Source organism: Carettochelys insculpta, chromosome 12, assembly GCF_033958435.1.
Source record: "Carettochelys insculpta isolate YL-2023 chromosome 12, ASM3395843v1, whole genome shotgun sequence".
NCBI lineage: Eukaryota > Metazoa > Chordata > Testudines > Carettochelyidae > Carettochelys > Carettochelys insculpta.
In genome coordinates, this window is record NC_134148.1 from 19559503 (window position 1) to 19582419 (window position 22917).

General features: G+C 40.2%; 1 protein-coding gene across 1 annotated transcript in view; it reads left to right on the forward strand.

Moving 5' to 3' along the window:
* The window catches only part of RFX7 (regulatory factor X7), a 116776-nt gene extending 107083 nt beyond the window's left edge, over nt 1-9693 (forward strand). The window contains exons 8-9 of the mRNA XM_075007379.1: nt 925-1220; nt 2647-9693. Of these exons, the coding sequence (XP_074863480.1) occupies nt 925-1220; nt 2647-5937 (3587 nt within the window). The 3' untranslated portion in view covers nt 5938-9693. The remainder of the gene's footprint in view (nt 1-924; nt 1221-2646) is intronic.
* The last annotated feature ends 13224 nt before the right edge of the window (nt 9694-22917 follow it).

Consider the following 22917-nt stretch of genomic DNA (forward strand, 5'->3'; position numbering starts at 1 on the left):
ATATCTAGGGCGCCATAATTAGATGTCTGATGTACAACTTTTTAACATCTGTGTGTGGAAGGGAAACAGGATTACACAGGCATAATTTTAAGTAGAGGTAGTCCTGGAACTGTTACTTAACTTTTTGAAGGTCAAGATTATAGCATGATCAGGTAACAGGTTAAAATGTTTATTGCTCTTGACTATCCAGGTAAGAACAGATGTCTTGCCTGAAGGCCTTGCTTCTTGTCTGTGACTTTCAAGGGCATGGTTTCTAAGAAATACGTTTCTCAGTTTTTTGTGTATCTCAGCTCTTCTGCAATTCAGTTGTTTTCAGTTTTTCATCTTCTCTGTGTTGTGGCTCCATTCCTGTCAGGCACTAATAACGTTATTAAGCACTTCCAGCATTACCCATTACATGCAAACATAAGTTCCACACTTGCACTGAAATTGATGTTCAGCATTATATACTGCTGGATTCTCCCCAGATGGTCCAAGGGGATTTATATGCTGTATAATCTATTCAGCATTTGTTCATGGCACAATCTCATGTTTTGGAATATGTGTAATAAACATTAACAGGAAAAAACAGATTGAAGATATTTAAAAAGTATATTCACTGCCACCTGCTGACAGTTGTGTGAGGGACACACTGTTGCAGCATTGTGTTAATTTAGAGGTTGCAGATTGGGATTTCCAGAAACAAAATACTAATGCAAAACATTTGAACAACAAGGTAAATATATCCAGCTTGCCCAGCACTACGGGGTTTTATCATCAACGTCAGAAATAAATTTAATCAGTAAATGATTGTTCTCAGTATAAACCCCCTTGTGAATGTTTTCACTGTAGGTACATGCACACATATTGCCATGTATATATTTAGATGTAGAAGTGTCAGACAACAGATATGGCATAAGTCACTTTCATTATTTTTGCTTTCAGGAATAAAAGGGATCCCGCAACCTTCTGCTTTTATACCCACAGCTGAAAGTAATTCCTTTCAGCCTCAAGTGAAAACTCTCCCATCGCCTGTTGATGCCAAGCAACAGCTACAGCGTAAGATCCAGAAGAAGCAACAGGAACAGAAATTGCAGTCTCCTTTGCCAGGGGAGTCTCCAGCAAAGAAAACAGAAGGTGCTTCAGCCAATGGAGTAACAAGTATTTCTAATGGAAGTCCTGCAATCTTGTCTCCTCAGCCTATTGGGATCGTAGTGGCAGCTGTCCCCAACCCCATACAGGTAATGTCCTCCAACAGTTTTCAACCCAGCCAACCTTACAAAACTGTTTTTCTGTGTTTTATATTTATTCTAGAAATATTTAATCAAATAGAACATGATCACAGACTACTTGCTTCCTGTTACTATATGACCATTGAAAGATGGATGCTTGTTTTCCTCCTTCACTTTTTCTATTATTCCAAATAAGTGACAAAGCCAGGAATGCAATAATTTTGCCTGATGGAGGTGGCTGTAGTAGAGTGAAACTTAGCCAGCATGGGCCAAGTTTATCCTTGGTGTAAGTCAGTGGCAGTCGCACTTAAACCAGCAATAATTTGGGAATAATTTGGGTTATCAGTGGGAATAATTAATCCTTTAAGGCAAAATTTCCCTGAGTTCTGAAGCTTGTGCAAAGCCCTATGCATTGCTTAAGCCCTTAATATCATATGAAATCATGACTACTTTAGTGTGGAGGGCTTTGTGCTGGTATCTGTTTAGTATATATTAGAAAATATCTATGCTGTTTGTTTCAGCTGAGAAAAACTGATATTTGATATATATTTTGATAGCTAAGCCAATCTCTGCTTGAATGTTTGATTTGTGTTTCATTCACTCGAAGTTTAAAAATTAATGTTCAAAGATCTCCCCCCCGCCTCCAGTCAGCACCCCCAACACCTGCATCTGAATCTCAAAAATGTATGCCTGGAAGGGACATTATTAACAATACTAATGAATTATTAACACTCTCTCTTTCTCTCTCTCTCTGTACCTAGATAGAGATAGTGCATTTAAAAAAAAAAAAAAAAAAAAGGAGCCAGTACTCAGCCCGTTTCCCCCCTCTTCCCTCCCCTTCAATCTTCAAAAATTCACTTAAAATAGGACTTCAGTTTTACATGACTCAAGCCTCATGTATCTAGCACATGTTGTAGTTGTCTGGATTATTATTTGTATTACCATACTTCATAGGAGTCCTCAGTATGGACCAGGGCCCCACTAGGTTAGGCAGGATGGATTGTTGTTTGTTTTGGGGTTTGTTTGTTATCAGTTTTCTTCTGGTTTTTGTTTGTTTGTTTTGGGGTTTTTTTGGCCTTACTGCTCAGTTGTGTCATCTTTCATCCCATCCCCAGGAGCATGGGGATGAAGTGGGCCTAGGGATAGCGAGGCTTTGTTGCTTTGTCATTATGCCTGCGCTTGTGCTTTGAGTAAGCTGTGGGACAATTGAACACTGTATGTTTTGAGTATTTACTGTGACTATCTGCAAGTATTCTATAGCTCTTTGGGATTGTCCACAGTGATGGTGACAGGAGGTTTGGTATGCTGAAATTGCAACTAGAGTATAGAGTGGGTCTTTAGGATGTGGCTCTCATCTTCCCCATTAGTCTAACTGTCCGTTAGATTATTAGATTATACTTCTGTTTAAATTGAGTTTTCTTTTTCTCCCCTTCAGGTATCAAGGACCAGACAGCCAGTGACATCTCCAAGTCCCATGGGCTCCTCTGATGGCAAGGTTCTTCCGCTCAACGTTCAGGTGGTCACTCAGCACATGCAGTCAGTCAAGCAGTCACCAAAGACACCTCAGAATGTTCCAGCCAGTCCAGTTGGTGACCGTTCCTCTCGGCATCGTTACCCACAGATCCTACCTAAGCCAGCAAACACCAGTGCTCTCACCATCCACTCACCCACTACAGTGCTTTTCACCGGTAGCCCAATCAAGACAGTTGTGCCAGCTCCACATATCAATTCCTTAAATGTGGTAAAAATATCTCTTGCCCCTAGCAGTAGTAGTGTGCCTGTCAAACACACTACTTCAGTGAACAGCAGTACAGGAGCAATGGAAGAAACGAGGACAGTTCCACAGATTAAAAATGGGTCTGTTGTTTCACTTCAGTCGCCAGGATCCAAGACAAGCGGTGTTGTAGCTACATCTGCAGTTGAGATCAAAATGGAACCAGAAGCATTACTGGATGAGAACCCAATACAGTGCCAAGAGAATTCTGATGTGTCAAAAGGCATAAAAGGAGCACCAGGCCTGCCTGCTGCTCAAAGGAATAATTTTGAGGGTACAACCTTGAAAGTTACAGCTGAGAGCATAGGTGAAGTGAAAACAGTTAAGGGCAGTGAACAGAAAGCTGAAGGAGCAAGGACCAAATATAAAGCCCGACCGAAAGAAATCACACCAGTTTCTTCAGCAGGCAATAATCAAAACACTCTTACTCTCTCAGTCGCCACTCAGAACTTGTCCAACACCAGCATTAGTTCACCTCCTAGTGGTGATTCTACTGTTAAAGACAAAACATGCACTAAAAGTCCAAGGAAGCGACTACCTTCTATGCTTCAGGAGTCCCAGGTACCACCTGTAAAGAAACCACTAGTAGGGCAGCTTTCAGCAAGCAGCATGGAAGGTCAAAAAGGAAGCAGTGTTAAGAAGGTTCAGAAGGTTGTATCATTAGCTAGAAATGATAGTACTGCAGCTCAAGTTCCTAACAAGATCACTATAAAATTAAATTCTACAACTTCGACACATTTAGTGACAAGCTGTCCATTGAATTCCAATGTTATAAATACCAGTGATTCCACTTTGGGACAGCAGCTTACCGCATCATCTCCAGATATAAAAGTAAAATTAGAAGGAAATTTGTTTATCTTAGACAGTGACTCAAAGTCTGGTGGCAGCTTTAATCCAAATGCATGGCAGCATATCTCTAAAACTTCTGACTTCCCATCTGTGAACTCGGAGCAGCAGCAAGATATCAGTGTTCTGACTATTCCGGGACAGTCTGGCTCTAATGATTTACCAGAATCTGTATGGGAGCCAGTGCATTGTGAAGGAATACAGCAGGATACATATAGCCAGCAGTTACAGAGCCAGATCCAAGAGTCATCTTTGGGTCAAATACAAGCACAGTCCTCAAATCAGTTACCTCTGCAGTCTGAGCTAAAACAATTTGAACATACAGTCCCTCAGTCAAACGAAAACTTCTTCTCATTTGATGATGACCTTACACAGGACAGCATTGTAGAGGAATTGGTGCTCATGGAGGAGCAAATGTCAATGAACAGTTCTCATCCTTATGGTAGTTGTCTGGGAATGGCACTGCAGAATCAGACAGCAGCCCCAGGTGCTCCAATGTCATCTCATCCAAGCAATATGCACTTCTACCATTCAATCCACAGCAATGGCACTCCAGTTCACACTCCCACACCTACCCCGACTCCCACACCTACTCCGACCCCGACCCCAACACCCACGTCAGAAATGATTGCTGGATCTCAGAGTGTCTCACGAGAGAGCCCATGCTCAAGACTGGCTCAGACTACTCCTGTAGACAGTGCCCTGGGAAGTAGCCGGCACACACCCATTGGCACACCACATTCAAACTGCAGCAGCAGTGTTCCTCCTAGTCCTGTGGAATGCAGAAATCCATTTGCATTTACTCCAATAAGCTCTAGTATGGCATATCATGATGCCAGCATTGTCTCAAGTAGCCCTGTGAAACCAATGCAGCGACCTATGGCCACTCACCCTGATAAAACCAAACTTGAGTGGATGAATAACGGGTATAGTGGAGTCACTAATTCATCAGTTTCAAATCATGGCATTCTTCCAAGCTATCAGGAGCTAGTGGAAGACCGTTTCAGGAAACCTCATGCTTTTGCAGTTCCTAGCCCATCATATCAGTCTCAGTCGCGGCACCACGATACACACTTTGGTCGTGTGACTCCTGTCTCACCTGTGCCACATCAGGGAGCCTCTGTAAATAACACCAACAAACAGGAAGGCTTTGCTGTTCCTGCCCCTCTTGACAACAAAGGAACAAGTTCTTCTCTCAATAACAGTTTCAGATGCCGAAGTGTCAGCCCTGCTGTCCATCGCCAACGTAATCTTAGTGGAAGCACTGTCTATCCAATTTCTAATATACCACGCTCGAACATGACTCCTTTTGGAAGTCCAGTGACACCTGAAGTTCACAATGTCTTTACAAATATTCATGCAGACACTAGTGCCAATAATATAGCTCAAAGGAGTCAGTCAGTTCCCTTGACTGTCATGATGCAGACAGCCGTCCCATCTCTTCAGAAACAAACAAACACTAAAAAAATTACAAATGTGTTGTTAAGCAAACTGGATTCTGATAGCGATGATGCAGTGAGAGGTTTGGGAATGAACAACATGCCTTCAAATTACACAGCGAGGATGAATCTCACTCAGATTTTAGAAACGTCTACCACTTTTCCTAGTGCCAATCCACAAAATATGATCAATTCCAGCACTTCAGTTTATGAATTCCAAACACCAAGTTACCTCACAAAAAACAGCAGCACCGATCAGATCAATTTTTCTTCTGGAGATAACCAAGCACAATCAGAAATTGGAGAGCAGCAATTAGATTTCAGCAGCACTGTAAAAGACTTTTTAGGGGAGGACAATCTGCAAACCAACCAGCAGCTGGTGAATCAGGTGCCGTCAGATCTCAATAATGTTACATCTGTTTTTTCCAGCGACATCAGGTTGTCTTCTGACCTCTCAGGCAGCATTAATGATCTGAATACTTTAGATACAAATCTACTGTTTGATCCAGGTCATCAGCAGGGACAAGACGATGATGCTACACTGGAGGACTTAAAGAACGACCCTTTGTTTCAACAAATCTGCAATGAGTCCATTAACTCAATGACTACATCAGGTTTTGAGTGGATGGAAAGTAAGGACCATCCTGCAGTTGAAATGTTGGGTTAACTTTGTTTTATAATATGTATGTAGCACACTGTATCTGAAAGACAGACGTATTGTATTTGTCTTAATGGAAGTGCCTCCTGCAGCAGAAACACTTGCTAAGAATTGTGGCATTTTTAAAAAAGAGTTTGCTGTAAAAGTTGCTCATTCATCAGCTGGGAATAGGCAGTCTGTTCAATTTTAAATAAATTTTTGAAGGCTATTGAAGAGCCAGTATTAGAATTTAAATTTTATAGGGCTCCCACTAAATAGCATTTCTTATTGTAGCAAATATATATGTAGAACGTGATTGAAAACCAGCATTCACAACTTCAGAGAGGCGTTGGAAGGATTTCAAATCCAACTTACTTGTTATTAGAGATTCAGTACGTTGTATTGACTGCTATTTTAATGGCGATGTTTGATATTGGCCTGTGTTATTCAAGTAAAAAAATGTGTGGGACCTTGAGACAAGTAGGCAGTTGATGAGAAGGAGGGGTTACAACTTGATGAAGGGCATACAGATTGTGTTGTATCACTGAGCAGTACCCAGAGCTGCTGTACTGTGGTGAACTATGAGAAATGTCAGTGGCACCATTTACATCTATGATGAACGGCTGAGATAGGAGAAAATAATGGGAATGATCAAGAAGAGGGGAAAAATGCACTAACATTTTATTTTAAATATAATAGTGTTTTTAGCAATAGACAGTCATGTCTTCACCTTTAGTGTTATTTTAGTTTTCACTTTAAATGTTGGGTTTTAATGTGAGGTAAAAATGCATGATAAAAGATTCTGAGCACTGAGGTTTAATAAAAGTAGACATGTATATTAGAAAATGATAGTTACTGATTTCTTATTTATCAGAATTAGAGAAAGTGCCGGAACCTTTGTTTTCTTTTTCAGTAGGATGGCTGCATGAGTTTACTAGAATATTATTATGTTTAAGATTTGTTTTTAAACCCTTCCTGTTCTAACCTAATGGAGGATAGAGGAAGGTGTTTGATGTTGGCCGATAACTATTAAAAATAACTTCTATAGAGCCATGTTACCAGGCACTTTATAAACATGAAGCAAGACACATGAAGTCCTTGAGCAAAATTTTCAGAAGTGTTTGTCTTATTTTAAAAACTGTCTTAGGTATTAAGGATCATAGAACTCATTGACAGTTGGTAAGATTTAAGCTCCTAATTAATTTAGATACTTTAGAATACTTTAACTCTTCTCTTAGAAAATAAAAGGAGAATTGAAGTATGTAAACATCTCTCATGATGAACACAAAAAGGTAGATAAGCAGCTAAGGCCCGAATGCTACAAATTTGACTCTACTACAAAGGCAAGCCCTCATTTCCACGTACAGTGTCCCTGAGATGCCATGAAGCCAACTAATTCTGTAGTATTGTTCCCAGGTTATTGTAAGGGATTTGTTATTTCTTCTATGGACTGATGACATTAATAGAACTTAGAGTGTCACGTTAGAGGTTTGCGGGATCATCCACTTGTTCAGGAGAGAGGCAGAATGCTGCCATCGAGATTGGGAAAAATAGGAAGAAAGGATCTGATTTTCAGCTCTTGAAATGTATTTTGGTAATGTCTTGCATTTCTGCAAATGATCTGAAATCTCCAGTGTTTGGTTTTGACAGCATCCATTGTCATGGAGCTGCTGTACTAACACTCCAGATGCTTAGTACATCATTTCTTCTCCTGGTCTTTGGGACAAAAGCATTGAATTAAGGCTGCTCCCAGCATGTGAGCTCTTCTAATGAGAGGCAAAACAGTGATGCCGTGGTGCAGCACCTGATTCCATGGGCAGCAGACCAGAGAGTTCAAGCAGATTCCTCTTCAGTTTTCTTGAGAAGAGATGGGCTTTTGGTCTGGTTATTGATTTTTAACAATGCACATTAGAACTATCTCTTTTTGAAAGAAGTTCTCAAGGTGCAGCTGGAACACTCCAACTTTCTGTGACCTTGATCCCAAGAGGCACCGGGCAACCCCAGATTTTATTGACGTCTCATATGATGCTCAGCCCCTTGCAGAGCTGACCACGCACCTTGTGCCAGCACCACTGTGTATATGTTAACTCTGCACCTCCAGCAGGCTTAACGTACGGGAATGACAAGGGAAGGCATATACATAGGGGAGCATCTGCTCTAGTGTTCTGTGTACATGCATGGCTTCTTTCCCTTGCCTCTGTGCTGCTAGCACTGCACAATAGACTCAGGAGCTGAGTGCAACTAGTACCCTCCAAACTGTTTTAAGAACATTTCTCAGCAAAGCTGAAATACATTTAAAATTATTTTCTCAATTATGCAGCCTGAAGGTTTTTAAAATACATGTTTAAAACCCTTTTTAAATGCAAACGCCACAAGGGGCATAACAAAGTTTTTCTTTAACTTAATTAGCAGGCAAATAGGAATAGTATTTAATCAGTGGATTTAAGGCAAATGTGTGTTTAATTCAATAAGGATTCATTGTTTAAGTACATTACCAGTCATATGGGTAAAATATTTTCACATCAGTAAATGGTGCTAGGCTAATTCACAGCTTTGTACATTGGTATGTAGTAGTTTATTGGTGTTTGTGTGTTTGCTGTTCTGATTAATAATCTGTTAGATCCCTATTCTTAGTGTTAGTTAATTATTTACTGTACATTGAGACAGAGCACTACTTCACACCAAAGTATGCAATACCCAAAGGAAAACTCTGTGATTCTAACTAACGGAAGCCTGTCTGTGTCAGATACTCCAAAAATAATACTTTGAGACAGTTCTGACCCCTTGTTTACATTATTGGCTTCCTAGTAACAAGAGAAAATAATGAAATTATTTTGATAGCATTTTTTGCTGAAGTATAAAGACTAGTGAATTTGTACCCCATGTACAGTATTGCAGCAAACACTTTAAATTTGTTTGGTTAGTCCAGCAAACTTTCTGGGGTTCATATATTGCACTAAATTTCTGTTGAACCTGTGGCAGGCACGTTCCTTAGGATAAATGCAACCAATACGGCCCACAGATAAAAACTTTTTAATGTGTTTCATTATTAAAAGGCAAAATGTCATAAAAATGACAGATGAAGTTGTCTTATGTAGCAATGTGCATTGATCTCAATGAGATATTTCTATTTCTTATTCTCTTACGTGAGAATATTACAGCAGGAAGAAATTAAGTTTAGTTTGCTTCACCATGTTAATACATGATCACAAGACGTGCATGAGTGTTATTGACTTATCTTGTACAGTACTAGGTATATTCCTGTAACCACTTTATTTTTTTTATTCTTTTGCTGTATTGAAACTGGTTCCATGTTAACCAGTAAAGCATAGTTATTCACAAGTAATTGACTTTTTTATGTTTACTAATTCAGCTTAGTCATTGTTGAGTATGTTCCTTTCTTGGATTATTTTTTATTGTTCTGGTGTTGAGAAACATTTTGTACCATTTTATCATGATGAGAATTCATGAAGAAAAGAATTTGCAAATAATTGCAATAAGCACTGACTTCTGAACTGAAAAGAAGGAAACTGTTTCTTGTGCAGTGCACCTGAAGTTCATACAATAGTCTTGTACTATACTGTGCTTTCTTTACTGCACCATGAGGAAAGAAATACCCCTGTTCTACGTTTTCATTTAGTGCAGCAAATCCAATTCCCCCCGCGGCCCCCCCCCCCAGTGTTTTGTTGTCTGTTGTACTGCTGAAACTACAGTAGTTGAATATTGCAGTAGCATTTCAGTTATTTTTTATTGAAAGTGCTCAAAAATTGTTTTTTAAATGTTTTCAAAAACAATAAAAACATTTTATATTAAACTGTATTGTTGAGTATTTTCTTAGCAATCACACAGGAATGCACACTGATGTTGTCAGAATAATAACCTTTCTGATTTGTATAGACCAGCTCAATAAAATATCCAGCAGTCTTAAAGACTGTAAACTATAAATCTTTGTAGGATCAGGGCTTTATCTTTCAATGTACTAATTGTCTCAGTGAGATAAATGAGACTACTTGTGTGCTTACAATTAAACATGTGCTTAAATCTTTGCAGGATTGGGACCTTAATTTGCAGGATTTCATGAATGTGACAGAACAATAAATACCCAAGAGCCTTTTTTGTTTTTGCATTCTGTTCCATATTCAGTGGAAATGCTAAACCAGAGGGATGGAAGACAGTAAATGTTGCTACATTTTTAAAAGACACTGAGTAGATTCAGCAATGAAGGGTCCTGTGGCACCTTATAGACTGACAGAAAGGTTTTGAGCATGAGCTTTCGTGAGCACAGACTCACTTCATGAGATGCTGGTGATGCATCTGATGAAGTGAGTCTGTGCTCACAAAAGCTCATGCTCAAAACTTTTATGTTAGTCTATAAGGTGCCACAGGACCCTTCGTTGCTGTTACAGATCCAGACTAACACAGCTACCCCTCCGATACTTGAGTAGATTCAGGGAGTTAAAGACCAGATAAATCTTAATCTGAACCTGGGAAAGTGCTTGAAATGTTTAACTAAATCTTACTATCATGGTTCCTGCAAAGGAAAAACAAGTCAGTAAAACACCAAATAAAGGATAGCAATTTATTTGGGCTTTTCAAAGGCCATTGACAAAGTTCCAAAGAGGTTACTAAAGGAACTCAAGTCAAGGTGTGAGAGAGAAATTACTGTCATGAGTTAGACACTGGCTAGACCAGGAAACAACAGGAATAGATGATCAGTTTTCACCATGTCAGAAAGTTAACCATGGAGTTCAGCTAGATTATAAACAGAGGCCAATGCAGGTCAATTTACAAAAAAAGGAGGCAAGCAGCAAAATGGCAAAATCTGAAGATGACAAATCTAGTGGTAAGATTTTGAGAAGACTGTGAGAAAGGCCAGGGACCAGAGTAAAATGGGTGAATAGGCAACCTGAAAAGAGATGAAAATCAGTGTCAACAAAATGCAGGGTGACTTGCCTATGGAAAATGACTTGGGCATCATTGTGAACAACTCATAGATCATCTCTTTTCAGTGTACCTCAACAGTAATAAATGCAACTAAAATATCAGGATGTACCAGGAATGAGATGGAGAATAATACAGGGCATGACAGTGCCATTTTAGAAATCAGTGGTTTGGACTTATCTGGAATAATGTTCATTCTGGTCACTCCATTTCAGAAAAGATAAAACAGAAATGATAGAAAAACATGAAAAGACTGGGATCTTTGGAAATTAGTATGAGACAAAAAGTAATCAAAATAAGGAATGGTGGAGAGATGGCAGAGTGAGATCTGCTATTTGCAAGAGCAAGAGAACTTCCAGTGAAATTCAAAATTAAAGGAAATATGATTTTACAGATTGTGTAACTCTTTGTCACATAGCATTGAATCCAAGAACATAGCAGGATTCAGCAAGGAGTTTCACATGTATTTGAATAAGAACGTTCGGCATAAATAAAAAATTATAGCTGTCAGGGCTGTCTTCCCACTCTGACTCTCCGAGTGCAGAAAGTGGGAGCCCTCAATACCTTAAAATACCTTGCCTCTATAGGCTCTGCTTAAAAAAAAAAAAAAAAAAAACGTTCCCCAAGGTCACAGATTCCCTGACCCTAGGAGATAGCTGCCGCCACCCATATAGGAAAACCGCTGTTCAGAACCCAGGAAGACACACTTGGGATGTCTCCCTGTTCAGTAACCCAAGCTCTTAACCCTCCCTTAGGAGAGAGCTTGAAAACAAAGAAGAAATTAAGATATAATCTGATAGTTGACGTTGCTTTAGGCAAGTATTCACACAGGCTGTGTCTACACCTGCATTCCTCTTTTGAAAGAGGCATGCAAATGAGGGAAATTGAAAATGCAAATGAGATGCAGATTTACATACTGACACCTCATTTACATGTTCTTTCAAAAGAAGAAAAGCTGTGTCAATGCGGCTCTTTCAAAAGCAAACCCCATCCTTGAAAGAACCCTTCTTCCCTTTCTCAAAAGAAGAATATGCAAATGAGGTGCCGGATGTGTAAATCTGCACTTCATTTGCAAGTGTAGACGCAGCCACAGTCTGTCTAGGACACAGAAATCAAGAGCATGGTCTTAAACAAAAGTAATCTATTCACAAAACAAGACATGGAAAAATACCAACAAAGTAACTAAATATACTTAGTTGCTAGATGTATTAAAACAACTCAAAACATTCCTGTTGCAGCACAGAGAATTACTTCCCTGGTATTCAGTTAAGAAGTTACAGAGTACAGGGGAAAGAATCAACCATTAACCAGCCTGAGGAGGCCTTCACTAGTTCCAAAATAAACATAACCTGATTGTGTCTGTCTGAACATCTCCTTTCTACTTACATATCCATGCTCTGATTATGATGCAGTCAGGAGACTTACTGGATTCATTCCAGCTGCTTAGGATCAATCATTTCTGTCTGTCTGCTCTGCATCAGCCACACAGACAAAGACCCCTTAGACTGCAATTGTTCTCAGTTCAAAAAAATTTCTCTTCATCTCATTGGCTTACCTGACTGCCCACCCCCACCCCGACAACCCTCAAGAGCACCTCTAAGGGTTAACTCTTTCCCTGTATTCATTCATGATGATGGCTTTGGAAAGGACATGATTCATCTTCAACTTTTGGGGCATAAAATGAGCTCTAATTTGGTTTAGTAAGAAGATTTCCTGGGGGGCAGGTTTTCTTTCAACTGCCTACAGCAGGGTTTCTTCCACTGAAGAATCTGAAGCCTATCACTGTCTGACAGAATACTTGATGGCTGGACCCCTGCTCTGACCCAGTGTGTTAATTCTTGTGTTCCTAAATGAGAATAAGCACTTGACAGGATACTAGTTAAAGTGAGTGGTCTCCCCACCCTCACCAGTTTTGTATTTTTAAAGGTATGTATATATTTCAAAATATTTCTCAAATCACTTACTACCAGCTTTCATTAGATATCCCTACAAGATAACATTTGTATCATTCTCCCAGGACTTGGCTACCATAAATACCCACCTCAGTACCCTTTCTTCACAGGTTCCAGTTCCTGTATTGTAGAGCAAGTCCCACCTGTTACAGTCAGGTGCCTGTCTTTATTTCAGAGTTAATTTGGTCGCTTACATTGTCATTCCTAACTTGGCTCCCATCCCTACACGCACATCACTGACCCAAGGATGTTGGCACTTTACACATAGGCTAGCTGTCCTGTCCTGGTACTGCTGACCTTGGGGCTAGTAACTGATCTATTTTGCTCTGTGTATGCAGGCTAACCTGCTCCAGTACTGACTGAACTCCAGTGACTGCCCATAATTGTCAGAAGGACGGAGACAAGTTCTCCCACAATTCTCTGGGAAAAAAAATCAAACACCATAGCTTACTGCAGCACGAACAATCATGGGATATTTCCCAGTAATTCCCAACCCCTCACATGAATGAGCACAGAACCCATGTGAGTGCAGCTGAGTGGAACACCCTCAAGTAAGAGACTGCAGCATGCCCATTCTCACCTGGGTGAGGCCAACTTCAATGCTCCCAGCTGTGTGGCTGTCACCCAAGAGTACACCTGCTTTGATGAGTTAACAGGAATTCATCTACAGCTTCCTGTAGGACCCAGGCCCCTCCTAAAAGCAGAATCCTGTCACCCTCTCACATATGGTCTAACTGTTCAATTTAGAAAACTGAAATACATTGATTAAAAGAAAAATGGGTGGAATGTTTCTAACAGCAAAGTATAGGAGAATTAAGTAGTCTGGAAGTTCCTTCAAGGGACTAAAAAAAATAGCACTAGTCTGAATTGTACTTTTTAAGAAAAGTAGCTGTGGTTTTTAATTAGTAATTAAAGACATAGGCTGAAACTTGTGAACACTTAAAGTTTCCTTATAAATCCTTATCTCTGCCAAGTTACTTTCAGTTTCCTTATGTCTTTTGAGTTTGTTAGGGCTCAGTTGTTTGCTTTTCCTGTTCAGCTTGTCAGAGATCTAGTTTTCCTTGCTGTACCTGTTTTGCGAACTCATGCCTGGCATAAATGAACTCAGCACCAACTGAGGATTGATTTAAAACATTAAGTGCTAAAGATTCTGCAGTCTCATTTCTGAAGTGGACAGTTGGTTTGCAATGTAGCACACTGTTACTTACTGGCATTTTGTAATTCTTGGATAGGTACAGAACTTGTTTGCGTGATTAGAATACATGAGAAGTATAGAAGTTAAGATAGCTGGAGGAAACTTTCCTGCGGAATTGTATTAGAGCTGGGATGTCTTTCTCCATTTCTCTTTATTCTGAAAAATGTATTTTATATCTTTCCAAATATAACGGATGAAAACACACAAAGACCAGTCTCTGTCCAGATAGCTAAGTAACTTTCAAATTGGCCTCTATAAATACTTTAATGCTCATAAATGTAAAAATATATTTTAAATGCAATTAACTCCTTTCTGCTGCTAATGTTGCCTCTTTTCTTATTCTCCTTCATCTCAGTGCACATACCACAGACTACTCCACCCTCTTGGAATATTTGTATATCTATGCAAGCACCTTCAGTTTGTAGGCAGTCATAGGTTCCACTCATATCTCCCCCATTGCTCATCTCCATCCCCGTGCAGTGGCTTTTTCTTCTACGTCTTGGAATGTTGAATCATCATTCTTGGCTCGCTGAACTATTTCTGCTACCCTATTTTTTATACACTACAGGTTGAATCGCTCAAGTCCAGCATCCTCAGGACCTGACTGGTGCTGGACAAGTGAATTGCTGTATGATACGAGGTCAATATTTTCTAGGACATTACCAACACTTCCACTTCCACTGGGCTCTTGGAAGACATTAAGGGGTAAATTAGAGCTAAATAACAGCACAGAATACTGAGAGCCAGGACTGGTGGCTGGAAACAAACTTTATGGGACCACGGGAAAGTTGGCCACACCCATGAGAAGTTGTTGTCCAGCAAACTAACATCATGCTGGATTATGGAGCTTGCTGGAGAAGAAAGTTCCAAATTTGAGAGGTTCAAACTTTTTGACTCTCCCTCCAGATTCTTTGTGAGTAAATAAACAAGTAACTTCATTACAGCTTATTTTAGTTAATTGGCTCCCAGCTGGAAAAGCCTCTGTATGGAAAGAGCAGCTTCCTGAAACACAACTCCATCTCTCCTAGCTTCCTCCTTAACTCAGTATTCTTACTGTCCATAGCCTTGCATATGGTGGTGTTGTAGCCATGCTGGTCCTGGGATACTTATACAAACAAGTGGGTGAGATAATACATTTTACTGGACCAACATCTGTTGATGAGAGAGACAAACATTTGAACTTCAGGTCTGTATAGATCAAAAGCTTGTCTCTCCCACAGATGTTGTTCCAATACAAGATATTACCTAATCTACCTTGTTTCTGTAACATCCATCATCTTGGCAACTCTGTGCAACTCCCTCCACTCTGCTGGTAGCTAATATATTGGCTAGGTGTCTCTCCGAGCTTAAGGTTTTAACCTCTGAATCTCCACATACTGTTTCATTTAAGGATAAAGTTCAGCTGGGACCACACCTGACCTTCCTTTCCAAAGTACTGACCCAATTCCACCTGGGCCAGGACATATGCTGACTGGTGTTATACCTGAAACCTCATGCATCTCAGAGGGACCAGTCCCTGCATACCCTGGATGTTAGAAGCGTGCTGGCTTTTTACCTAGGGCAAACAAAATCCTTGAAGAAGGCCACACAGCTGTTTGTGATGGTAGAGGACAGGATGAAAGGCCTGTCCATTACATCTCAAAGGATCTCATCATGAATTGTTACCTCATGTCATAAATGTCAATTTGTATCTGCATTAGCCAAGGCTCTGGCACCCCCTTTATGCACTCACTCAACTTGAGCACACGCTTCTTCAATAGTGTTCCTTGCTTGTATCCCTACCCAAAACATTTGCATCCAGAACTCCAACTCCCTCCCAGAACCAGCACCCCATTCCAAATCATACTCCCTCCCAGAGCCTCAGGCACGTGTGAGGGAGAGAGAGTGTAAGGAGAGAAGGGGTACAGGCTCTGGGCACCAACAAAATTTATGCAAACCTACCTCTCCCACCCTCGATTGTGTGTTTAATACATTGAATTTATTTGCAAATGGTAAAAATTATGTAAAGCCATGAAAAGAAAAACATCTTGTTAATGTAACATGTAGAGTTCGTCTTAATCATAGGACCACAGAGGGGAAAGCAAGCTGGGCGTGGGAGTATCCCCTTCGATCTTAGCAATCTAAATGTTTATCTTTATGGCAGCCCTCATCCCTTCTAAGATAAAATACTGAGAACAATGACAATCTTGATGATTCACACAAATCTGTACCACGTTTGAGCAACATCTGCACCATGGGATGTATCATCCTCTTGCTGCACATTGGTATATCCACTTAAAAGGGATATTTTTAAAAACACTACATAGAGAGTTGAACAAAGAAATTTACTTGAACAACTTTCATACAACTGTCAACACAGACATCCATGTGTATGTAATGTCTTCTTAATTACTTGCATTTTTGTAACAGCACAAGCTCTGAAGTTCTGAGAGCCTTGTTAAAATTAATTTCCAGCACTAAAGTCATTTTTTCAAACCACAGGGTTTTGAGAAAATACTCAACATATAGCCAATATTTTATCTTGGACTGGGATGTGATTTTTTTATGTTTTGCATCAAGTTCTAGGGTAAAGAACTTCAATCTGAAGTGTTTTATTAATTAAAAGGCCAGAAATCTAGACCAACCTCCTGTATAATGAGCCATAGCTTTTAGAAGAAACATCCAGTCTTAATTTTAAATGTGCCAGTGATGGAGAATTCACTATAACCCTTGATAAATTCTTCGAATGGTTGATTGGCCTCATGATTATAAACAAACTCTTTACTTCAAGCCTGAATTAGTCTATCTCAGCTTTTTAGCCATTGGCACCAGTTCTCCCACACCCAGTCCTGGCTACAGGACATTGTTGTCGAAGTTAAATCTGTTTGGGTGTGACTTTAGTCAGAGAGCCTGCTTCTACTACAAGATATTTTGTGGGGGAAAGCATGGGAAATTTAGAAGGACATGGTCAGATTATTTGATAGGGGATCACGGACTAGCAGACAGTGGGAAGGGCCAGGAGGCAGTACTGTACAGATGCATGAAGCTTCTGCTTGGATTGGTTCTGACACCTGGTTTAGCATATAGATTTGCTGATCTTGGGGCCAATGCACTGTACTGGAGTTAGGGGGAAAAGCCTAAACTGTGGCTGGAAGAAGAGAACGAAATGTTAGACGTACAAACCAGCTATGTCTGGTCCTCTGTCTAGGAATAGCTTTCCTGGGAGAAAACAGAGTTCAATATTTCTTTTCATTCTTTTTTAATAAGCTCTATACTTACTGGAGAAAAGCAACCAGTTCTAAAATGAAGCTGAATTAACCATTGCCAAGTACATGCATATTCATCTGAGGAAATGGGTTTTACCTACAAAAGTTGATGACCTAACAAATTTGTTAGTCCCTACAGCGCCACAGGACTGCTTGTTATTCATGCACAAATGTAAGTTGGTGAGAAAATATTGGTCAAATGCTAGTATTTTACACCTGAATAAGGTTCCTCAAAGCTTGGGCTCATAACAAAATATGGTGCTGCACTGCGTCATTAGCGGTGCTGTCCTTGGGTTCCTGTCTGTCATTAGTGATGCTCTACAGTCACTGCACTACAAGTCACTAAGACGCTGTATAAGAAACAAATTGCTCATCTCATTCTAACTGAATAAAATTAAGCAATAAACTTACATGAACTTTTTACTACTCTTACTGTTCAGGTAGTACCTGCAAAACGCAATCAGACATTCATGCTCAATCATTGTTAGGCTAAATTAACTTTTATATTTTAGATAGCTCATTGTCTAATAATATCCAGACATATTATCACAAGCACTAATATAGAGAACATTAGTGTATGAATCTTCCCAGAGCCAAAATCTTTCAGCTAAAGATGAGATATTTGAATAGTGCTTTCTAGCTGAGGATGGAAAAACACTGTGCAATTAATTAATTAATCCTCCACATACTTCTCTGAAGCTGGTGAGCCATTTTATAGACAGTGTAGATAAAGGCCTGATTTTTCAACAAGTTAGATAAGCAAAATATGTGTCTAATACAGATTGGTAATTATCCAAACAAGGTGGAGGATGTGAATGGGCAGTTGTGTAACAGGGTACAGCCATGGATGAACCCTTGTGATGGGCTCATTAGGCCACTCACACCCACCTTCTTACTCTCTGGGGCTTCCTACCACCCTGTCCTGCTGTGCCAGATCCTTTAGTTTTCCCCAGTCAAAGCATACAGTTGGAGTTATTGTCCCCCTGCAGGGATCAAAATCCCCAATAAATCCATCTCTCTCTGTGCAAAAGATTAGGTAAGCCCCTTTTATCAATGAAAGGTTGATATCCAGAGTGATAGTCCTCCCCAAGTAATAAGCATTTACACTCGGCTTGATTATACCCAAAAGAGTTTTTATAAAGCAAAATAATATCATTAAAATGATTATGAGAAAATAGGCAGACCAAAGTGAGTTACCAGATTAAACAAAAGAAAATGCATCTCTAGATCTATTCCCCTAAGAATCTATTTACTTACGAGTTCTCACTCTAAACAGCTGCCTTTATATCAGGTGACAAGTATCAGAGAGGTAGCCGAGTTAGTCTGTATCTTCAAAAACAACAAGAAGTCTGGTGGCACCTTATAGTCTAACAGATATTTTAGAGCATAAATTTTCATGGGCAAAGATCTGCTTCATCAGATGCATCTGACAAAGCAGGTCTTTGCCCATGAAAGCTTATGGTCCAAAATATCTGTTAGACTATAAGGTGCCACCAGACTTTTTGTTGTTTATATGAGGTGAAATCTTCGCGTCAGAAATTATTTTATCCTGACCTGGGTCTCCAGTAAAGTTCTCTCTTTCTTTCTTAGGGTGTGCCAAGTAATTTCCGAGGCAGGGTGGAGACTAAGATGGAGGAACCTCGGGGTCCACTTTGCCCCTGTGGAAGGCTTCCATTGTTCTTTTTGTATAAAAGTATACCCCAATCTGGAGACTGTCACGTGAGTGAACATCTGTCCCTTTCCAACCATTTCCTGTTTTCTAGTCTGAATGTAGACAGCAAAGTTCTTCAGATGTGGATTTGAACTCATTAAGGCCATTTGTCAGCTAAATACTGCTATCCCCTCACAAACCACACACTTGCAAGAGTTTAGTCACACATCCCGGTGAAGTCTTCAGAGAGACAGACATTTGGAATACACATATGTGGACAATACTTATAACTTCAACTACAAAAAAGGTACAAACACAAAAAAATAGGATTTGGAGGTTCAGCAGGTTATAACATTAAAACTGATAGGTTACAAGACACAGTTTGTCCAAACCATTTCTGAGTTATTTATATTCCTAAACCATTTTTCACAGACCATGGACGTGGGGGTCCATCACAAGTTATACGTCTGCATACTCACGATTATTCATGGCCAAACAAGGCAAACACCTTATCTATTTAAAGCAGCAGAAATGTAGCATTTTAAAGACTAACAAAAGGTTTATTGGGTCTTTAACGTGCTACATTTCTGCTGCTTTGTTTTGTTGGAGTACAGACCAACGGGGCTCTCTCTCTGTTACACCTCATCTATTTGTAATTAGGCCCTAAACTACTTCCCCTAAGGCACGTAAAAACTTAGCTAGCTGGTTAAAAATAACACCTGGCTCTGAGCACTTAGTGGTACTGTGAAGTGTTGTCTCATTCATGAGTCAGTCTCACAACATTAGAGAAACTGAGATTACTAAGCTTTCAAATAAGTATTTAATTTTTTTAGTCAGGCCAATGATTCACTGCGCTGAACTCACAACTTTTAAAAAATACCTCCCCACATGGATTTTTCCATTTACCTGTCACTTTGAAATTGTGAGTGGTTTTTGTTGTACTTCTCAGTGAAATCACGCTCAAGTATCTTCACAATGTAACAAAGATCCATAAATGAGCCAACAGCAAGAATCTGTGACACTAAATTTGTATTTTTTGAAATTGCTATAGAAATTACTTCAGATACTTTTGGGTTTAAATCATAGCAAAGATGAGACCTGATCAGATTTGATTTAAAAGTCTCAATAACAGCATAGTATCCATTCATAATGCTAGTAGTAGGCATCCTTCAGTCTGCATAGACTATGGATCGCACCCTTTATAGTTTCAATAGAGGACTTCACTTACAGCATCTATTGTGACTATGAAGACCCACACGAGAGTGACAGTCCTTGCTGCATCTCTTGCAGATGTGGTGGGTGTCTAGCAAGTCCTTAGTGTGCTTTCTGTGCGCTCGCTTCTCCTCTGCTAGCTGTCTGATCCTCATCTCGCCCTTCTGAAGGCCCTTGTGTAACCCCTGCCTCCATCTGCTGCGGTCGTCTGCTAGTTCTTCCCAGTTGTCCAGCTCAATGTCTACCTCTCTGAGGTCTCTCTTGCAGACATCTTTGCAGTGCAACTGGGGAGGTCTTTTGCCAGAGGCTAGCTCACCATACAGGATGTCTTTTGGAATCCTTCCATCATGCATCCTGTGGATGTGGCCAAGCCAGCGGAGCTGACGCTGCCTCAGCACTGCAGCAGGAAAGGCCCCTGGCCAGGATGGTATACCACCAGAGCTAATCAAGTGTGCCACGGGGACACTCCTGGAACCCCTACATGAGCTACTGTGCCTGTGCTGGAAAGAGGGTGAGGTTCCACAGGATATGCGTGATGCTAACATTGTAACGTTGTATAAGAACAAAGGAGACAGAAGCGACTGCAACAACTACTGTGGAATCTCCCTCCTAAGCGTCACTGGTAAACTGTTCGCTCGCGTCATCCTTGGCAGACTCCAGAAGATTGCTGAGAGGGTGTACCCCGAATCACAGTGCGGATTCCGCGCAGAGAGTTCTACCGTTGACATGGCCTTCTCTCTAAGGCAGCTGCAGGAGACGTGCAGGGAGCAGAGGAAGCCACTCTACATAGCCTTCATTGACCTGACCAAGGCCTTCGACTTGGTCAGCAGGGATGGTCTGTTCAAACTGCTCCACAAGATAGGCTGTCCTCCACAGTTACTCAAGATGATCCAGTTCCACAAAGACATTCATAATGCAGTTAATATGGAACAGACTTTACTATTGCATCATCCTTCTGTTTTTTTCCCACTTATTTGCAACATTGCCATTGGTTCCCTCCCACCATTCTAAAGATTATTTTCCTCATTATTTGTATTAAAAGCCTAAACCAGAAGTTTAGTTCCTATATTAGCATTATTTCTCAGTTCACACACAAATGCTGGCATGAATCAGGATTGCTAAGTAATAGGCTGCTTGCCTAAGTTTCTTAGAAGGTCACAGAACCATTTTGTTTGAGAAGAGAGCAAATAAACATAAAGGCGGGGCACATGTTTGCGTCTACCAATTCAAAACAGTAGCATATGGGAAAGAAGAAATAGTTTTGGAATTTGTGGTTCTTTAATCTTCCATTTTGGGGACAATAATTCCGATGGCACCAAAGGCTGGCACCCCACTCACAGATGGGGAGGCACTGCTGGGACAGAGGAATGAGATTAAATATTAATTTGTTCTTAATAATAACAGAGCAGAGTGCAGACAAATTATCCAAATACAGGTTTTCTGTGTGAATGAGTGTCTCAAATTTCCCTTCCGTTACTCTTGCATTGTAACTGAATGAGACTTTATGGAAATATTTACTGCTTAACATGTGTGTTAGTTATCTTATGTAAAAATAGAATATGTGCTTAACAGGCTGCTGAACTGTTTAAACTCTTTATTAATTAAAAATAAGTGTGTATTTTTAAACTTCTGCACAGAATAGAAAACCTCAATTATAAGTGCAAAACCATATCTAAAGAAACTGCAGGCTGTTTGGATGATCAGCCTGATGATTAGTTGAGAACCATAAGCTAATGAGTTTGGTAAAAATGCATTTAAGTTCCCTATTCTACCTCAGATTTCTTATGCCAACTTGGGTGAATCCCTCCCTCCCTCTGTGCCTCAGTGTCCCATCTGTAAAATGGGGATAGTAGCACTTCCCTACCACACAGGTTTATTGGATACTAAGGTAATGGGGGACACCTAAGTACAGGTTGAACATCTCTAATCGGGCACCCATGGGACCTGAATGGTGCTGGATGAGAGAATTTGCAGGACCATCATTGTCCAGCAGCATTACCAACGCTTCTACTGCTTACTGGGCTCTTTGAAGGCAGCTGCGGTAAATTACAGCTAAATAACAGTACAGAACACTAACAACAAGGACTGCTGACAGGCAACAAACTTTATGGGACCACAGAAACTTGACCACACCCATGATAAGTGGTCATCCAGCTAATTTACATCATGCTGGATTACAAATGTTGCCAGGTGAGAGTGTTATGGATTAGAGAGGTTCAACCTGTACCTAACATAGATAGTGAAGTGAGCAATTGTCATTGAATAGCACTGATATATAAAAGCCATCAGTTCCATCATCACCACCAGTTATCAGGTACAATGTCACCTTATTGTGTTAATATTTGTCTTGACACCAAAATCATTTAAATTAATATTCTAAAATATATCAGTAGTGGTTTTGATAATGAAGGAGTATATTCTAGTAGTCAGAGGGGTTGGAATCTGAAGTTCTGGGGTTCAAGTAGGCTGTAATGTTGTGTGACCTCAGACATGTCCCTGAAGCTTCATAAATCTGAGTTTGTTCACACAAAAATGGGGATCTTTACTTAGCACGCACAGGGTTGTGAAGATTAATTACTCTGTGTAGTTAGGTGTTATATACAGAGGCTGTCAAGGAATGGGGCTGAGACCAATCACCTTAACATTTTTTTTATTAAAGCAAGAAGGTCTTCTGGATCCACCTGCATCTACTTGCAGACAGTCCACCTCCCCTGTAATCAGCAACCAGTCATATTACGGGTGCAATTAATTCCTCTCCTGCTAACACAGGGAACCTCCCCAATTCCCCACCTTGCAGACCTCAAGAGCAGGGAC